Below are 6,225 nucleotides of genomic sequence, written 5' to 3' on the forward strand. Positions count from 1 at the left end.
TGGCAATGGAGGTCGTGGAAAAGCGATGGAGGAAAAACTGAATAACCGCCTTCGAGACCTGGAGAGGAGATTGAATGGGACTGTGAGAAAAACTGAGCAAAAATGCTCCCATACTGAGACAAGTATGAAGGAGTTTGTCCAGAGAGAGATTGGCCAGATAAAGAACTCAGTCCTCGGTCGAAATGATGATCATGGTTATAGAATATCTACAATGGAGATAGACGTCCAAGACTTGAAACGTTTTATTAACGATCATAAAAATAACCTGGAACGGTTAGGGAACAAAACAAACGATCTTGACAGTGGGCTTAAGTCAGCAATTCATTTGTGCACAGAGACGTGTGCTGCAAAAGGGAGTGAGACAGAAGATTCTGTGAAAAGTCTGGAATGGAAGGTTGTTGCCAATGAGGAGGACATTAAGAAGTTTGACACCAAGCTAAAGGATTTAAGCGTGTCTGGTGACTCCTTATTGGACCGCGTTATAGATCTCAGTAAGGACATTCAAAAAATTAAGGATCTGACAGGACAAAATGGAGAACACTTTAACCAAATCGTCACCGATGTGGAGAATCTGGGACGTGATTGTGACGTATGCAGCTCGATAGATGGTGAACTACAAAAAATAAGAAACACGACAAGCTATGCTTTCGACAATTTCCAGGGAGAGCTTACATATTTACGCAGAAAGATATATTCAGATGAGCACGTTTGCTCACAGGTGTGCTCAAACCTCCAGGAGGAAGTGGGCAAACTGAAAGAAGAGGTTGAAAAATGCACAGGTCAATGCATGATCAGTATGGCTGACCAGAAGAGGAACGTAGACAATCAAAATACTGTAACTCGCAAGCTTGGCAAAGACCTCAAATCTATTCAGGGCGAGCTTACAGGGATTCTCCAAACATTCAACTCTATCAACGATACTCTAAAAGGCCTCAGGAGCACCATACAGAAGCATGGCAACAATATTACTGATCTGAACACGTCTAAGGGCAAAATCTACTTGGAGTTAGATCAGATTTATGATGATCTGAACAAGCACAAACTGGACAGCAAAGGACATTTTGACAGCATTAGTAGCTTTAACAGCAACTTGATGACTGAAATGGGAGAATGCAGACTTTCTCGAGAAGGCCTGGATAAGAGGCTCTCAAAGATGGAGGATGTCTGCGGTAGACTGGATACTTTGTCAGAGAACCTTAAGACAATTAAAGATGGCCTGAGCAAACACGTCTCTGGGCTTTGGACTTGTGTTAATGATCTAAACTCCACAGTTATCTCACATGGTGAGACCATCAGCCGCATTCATAATGTTCACTTGGAGAACATTCAAGGCAGGATGAACAATCTTAACTCTTCTATACGCAATGTTCTCAAGGAGTTCCAGACCTTCACTGAGCGGGACTTTACTGGTACGTTCTTAGAATTTATACAGTTTACAACATATGAAAAATTGCCCCATTTCAATAAAATAGAGGCTGGCAGATCATCAAAACAACATGTTTACAAACTTTGTAGTCAATCACTCTAGTGACTAGTAATTAAGTTAGGTGATCAGGCAAGTCATTGGAAAACAGTTTGTAGTGTAGCCAATCGAAACAAAATATTTAAGGGCTAATAATATTGCTAATAATATTGACCTTGAAGCTTTTAAATTGTTTAAAATATATATTTTCTTCCAGCCAAAGTACAAGAAATACGATTATTTATTTATCCATAAGAAAAATATAATCCATGAACAGGCAGATGGGTGCAGTGGCAGCAGTAATGCGGTTGATGTACCGGTCCATTGTGGTCAAGAAGGAGCTGAGCCTAAAAGCAAAGCTCTCGATTTACCAGTCAATTTATGTTCCTACTCTCACCTATGGTCATAACTGAACGGACAAGACCTCGGATATAAGCGGCCGGAATTAGTTTCCTTCGCAGGGTGGCAGGGCGCACTCTTATAGATCTGTCACCCGGAAGGAGCTCAGAGTAGAGCCACTGCTCCTCCACATCGAGAAAAGTCAGCATAGGTGGCTCAGGCATCTGTTTCAGATGCCTTCAGGACGCCTACCTAGGGTGTTGTTCCAGGCATGTCCCACTGGGAGGAGGCCTCAAGGAAGACCCAGGACACGCTGGAGGGACTTTGTCTTTCGGCTGGCCTGGGAATGCCTCGGTATCCCCCCGGAGGAGCTTGAGGAAGTGTCTGGGGAGAGGGAAATCTGGGGTTCTCTACTAAGACTGCTGCCCCAGCGACCCAGCGCCGGAAAAGCGGTTGAAAATGAATGAATGAATTAAAAATAATAATAAATACTGTGAAAATGCCCTTGTTTGCTAAAAATCCATTGGGAAATATTTGAAAAAAATATTTAAACTGTAGTTGCAAAGTTACTTGTAGTCAACAAAATGTCTAAGGCTCTGTTCAGATCTGATATCAAAATGGATTTTTGTCAATCATATCACAAGTAAAAAAGTCAGACACATTCCCTTTTACATTTGGTGTTTTGACTCAGTATTTGCTGATATATTTGAGGGTGGTTTTCTGTACAGAACAGGCTTTTTCTTGATCTTTTAATGTAAGATTGGTAAATGAGTTATTTACTTATGAACATGAAAAATGATACAGAAAGCAGATAGTAGAGGGTGCAACTTGTATTTTTTAGCATTTTACTTGCCTTAAATCCAAATAGACATTTTCACACAGAAATATTTCAACTCCATCTGGCTATTGCACTTCAGCAACACTTCCTGCATTGTTTAGAATTAGGTCAGTAGGCAGAGAGTACGATGCTATTTGTGGCTGTTTAAACATTCAGTATTGACACTGTAAACGCAATACAATCAAATCCATAATGTAATGTAACGTATCAAATTGAGGACAAACCCCTTACAAAACTTCAACTAGCATTTTTCTCATTATTTTTTATTATTTTACACTAAGCTTCTCTGATGGCACATTAATTTAGACAAGTAATATGCCAAACCACAAGATTAACTAATAAAAGGCTTAACTTAAGATTAACTTAAGGCTAAATATAATCCAAACACTTTATATAAATTATCTCAAAGGCATGGAGTCATGTTCATCCTTTACAGTATATTGAATTTGACGTTAAAAAAAAAACCATGGACACGTTATACTATACATCAACTATTCATATTTAGTTTTTGAATGTAAAAAATAAATCTATTTTGGGTCAATTTACAGGACCTCCAGGTCTGCCAGGTCCTCAAGGAGAGAAAGGATCTAAAGGACCACCTGGGCCACGAGGACCTCTTGGAAAGGAAGGCCCACAAGGGAGAGTGGGGTCGGTAGGACCCCCAGGTAATTAAATGACAGAAAATAAATAAATATTACAAAGTTGTAACAACACCGGCTTTGGTATAGTCAAATTGATACTATTTATATACATTTTGTCTCCTATTTAGGCCTTAGAGGTGAACAAGGTCAGTATTCTAAGTAATACATCTCCCATGATTTGTGTTTCTACTCATCAAATATTTGTTTATTTATAAATAAACATAATAAAAAAAAATCTTTACGTGCTTACCAGGACCTCCTGGAAAGGATGCCAATGTTCCAAGACTGTCATTCTCAGCAGCCCTCACAAGACCCCAAGCCAGTTCAGGCACAATTATCTTCAACAAGGTCTTTATCAATGAAAGAAAGGCCTACAATCCAAAAACAGGTATGTATTTGTCAATTAAAGGTGCAGTATGTAAGTTTGACACCCAGTGATTAAACTAGGTTTTGCATTCCTGGAACAAAACAAACACAAACACAGGTTGCCAGATTGAGGACCAACAAGAGCGACTGATCAGACTGACAATCGAGCCTAAGGCTGATTTAAATTGTGTTCTATATAAAAGCAACGACCCGCGATGAAAGAAAAATTTTCCATATTAAAAGGAGTTTATGTTCTAATCAACACCTTGAATTGATATTAGAAACGGCTTCTATTTCTTGCAGCTAAACAACAGAAAACTGACAATGATTACCTCAGGAACACCTCATGTGCTTTATTCAGTGTTAAATACAAACAATGTGAGTTGGAATGCCATTTTACATGACATTTATTGCCATACTACTGAAAGCAGCAGCATATATTTTCACTTCAGATCTTGAAAATAAAATAAACCCTTTAAAATTGAACTTTAGATCTGTGACTCAAAACCAACACATATCAGTGATTCAGCATCTACATTTAATAATGTTAAAGAGGTTTAATATGTATTAATTAGATGATAAGCCTTATCATTTGGTGAGTGAGTGCATATTCTGTGATTCTTCTGAATGGCTGTTGTTAAATTTCTGTCATGTTTCGTCTGGTGCAAACAGTAAAATTGCTTATCACTGCAAATCTCGTCAGAGTGTGTTGTGCAGTTTAGGACACAGGGTTACAATGTAACCTGCTCACCTAATGTTTACGTTCGTAATATTTATATTATTTGCTAATTTATAACCTCATGTAGAGCTCTGAATCTGCGTCTCATTTCGGAGTCTGCTACTGTCCACCTGAGGTTGCATTTTGGTCATGAAGGCATTGTTTGAGAGCCTTTATGAGTGAATGAATTAAATACGAAGCAACCCGGGGTGCTGAAATATAATTGGCTAAACTGGCAGTGGGTGAGTTAAAAGAACCAAAACAAAGACAGCATTCCGGCACCTAACTTACATTTTTTAAGCAGAATATCTGACTTCAGCATTGTTTTTCAGGTAAACAAGATTGTTCACTTAGCATGTTTCTTTAATATGCTTTTTAAAATATGCTTTCTTAAAAAAAATGCTTTAAGTCAAAAACTTACATACAGCACCTTTAAGGATTACCTTAATCAAAAGCTCTAACCAAATGTATTTTGACAGGTGTGTTCACTGCTCCAGTGAAGGGGCGATACTTCTTCAGTGCAGTCTTGACAGGTCACAAGAATGTCAAGATAGAGGCGGTTTTATCCAAATCCAATTTTGGCATTGCCCGTGGAGATTCAGCAGGCTATCAGCCTGAGGGTCTTGAGAAACCCATGGCTGAAGCACGGCACACTCCCGGTTCTCTGGTCATTTTTAATATCATACTTCCTCTGCAGGAGGGAGAAACAATCTGCATTGATTTGGTAACAGGCAAACTTGCCCACTCAGTGGAGCCGCTCACGATCTTCAGTGGGATGTTGCTCTATGAGGAATCAGAGGACAGACTGTAAGGCTCATTTTAGACTCACTGAGGACAAAGACGGATGTAAAATATTTGTATGGTGAATTTTTTTTTGAAGAACAGTTTATATATATATATATTCAGCGCTGATACAAAATATATGCAAGTTTCATTTATGGCAGGCCACAAGGACACGCAAGAAGAATATATTTTTATCTATTATCAGAACAACGGACTGAGACTTTTTAAAATATGTTTATGTTTTTATATATATATACTGTATACTGTATGTGAGTGTCATGTTTTTTTTATAGTATAATGCAGATTTGAGCAGAAAAGATCTTTCTTAAAAAAGCCAACACACACATCACTTTTTGTCCTGAAGAGCGACTGCTAAACTGGGATTTAAATATCTTATTACACATCAAATTAAAACAGTCATCAAGTGTTGAATGGTGATTTACATCAGTGTTTTGATCTGTGCTGCTATAATCTTTCATACTTTTCAATGTGATTTTTTTGACTGTTACATTAAAAAACAAAGAACTCTGTGGTTGTCAATAAGTGCCATCACTCAAAATTTACCTGCAAACAATGATAAAAAATGCAGAATGGAGATTACTGTCAATTTCTGTCATAATATTTCAGCAGTCACATCATATGGTATGCTTTTTTTTGTCTAGTGAGGTGCAAAATGTGAAATCTACACTCTTTTGGTCAAATGTTTTTATTTTAAAAAAGCTCAGAAATTATTTTGCAATTCAATTTCATTCATTCGGACAGTTTGCCCACATGCTGAAACATTTGCAGCAGGGTTTTTTTTTTTTGTTACAAAGAAAATGAAAAAGAGCACTGGATGAGATTGTAGGTAACAAGCCTAGACATGGTCATGCAGCTTTTGATCAGTACATCCATATATCCATAACAGTATCAAAAAGGTAGGCAGTGCAACATATAGTGTATTGACAGGCACAATACAGTGTATTCATAGCACTTAAAGGGGACCTTCCCCCTCCGATAACACGTACAAAGGAAGAATGTCAATCAGATTGTTTTTATCAAGTGTTTTTATAAAAAACAGAATTAATCAATTTTTTAC

General features: G+C 37.9%; 1 protein-coding gene across 1 annotated transcript in view; it reads left to right on the forward strand.

Annotated features, from left to right (window-relative positions):
• The window catches only part of emilin1a (elastin microfibril interfacer 1a), a 20,313-nt gene extending 14,638 nt beyond the window's left edge, over nt 1-5,675 (forward strand). The window contains exons 4-8 of the mRNA XM_056481137.1: nt 1-1,409; nt 3,188-3,304; nt 3,409-3,426; nt 3,534-3,668; nt 4,844-5,675. The exon at nt 1-1,409 is cut by the window's left edge and continues 601 nt beyond it. Coding sequence (XP_056337112.1) covers nt 1-1,409; nt 3,188-3,304; nt 3,409-3,426; nt 3,534-3,668; nt 4,844-5,175 — 2,011 coding nt within the window. The 3' untranslated portion in view covers nt 5,176-5,675. The remainder of the gene's footprint in view (nt 1,410-3,187; nt 3,305-3,408; nt 3,427-3,533; nt 3,669-4,843) is intronic.
• Nucleotides 5,676-6,225: the final 550 nt, after the last annotated feature.

This window comes from Danio aesculapii, chromosome 20 (genome assembly GCF_903798145.1).
Source record: "Danio aesculapii chromosome 20, fDanAes4.1, whole genome shotgun sequence".
Lineage (NCBI taxonomy): Eukaryota > Metazoa > Chordata > Actinopteri > Cypriniformes > Danionidae > Danio > Danio aesculapii.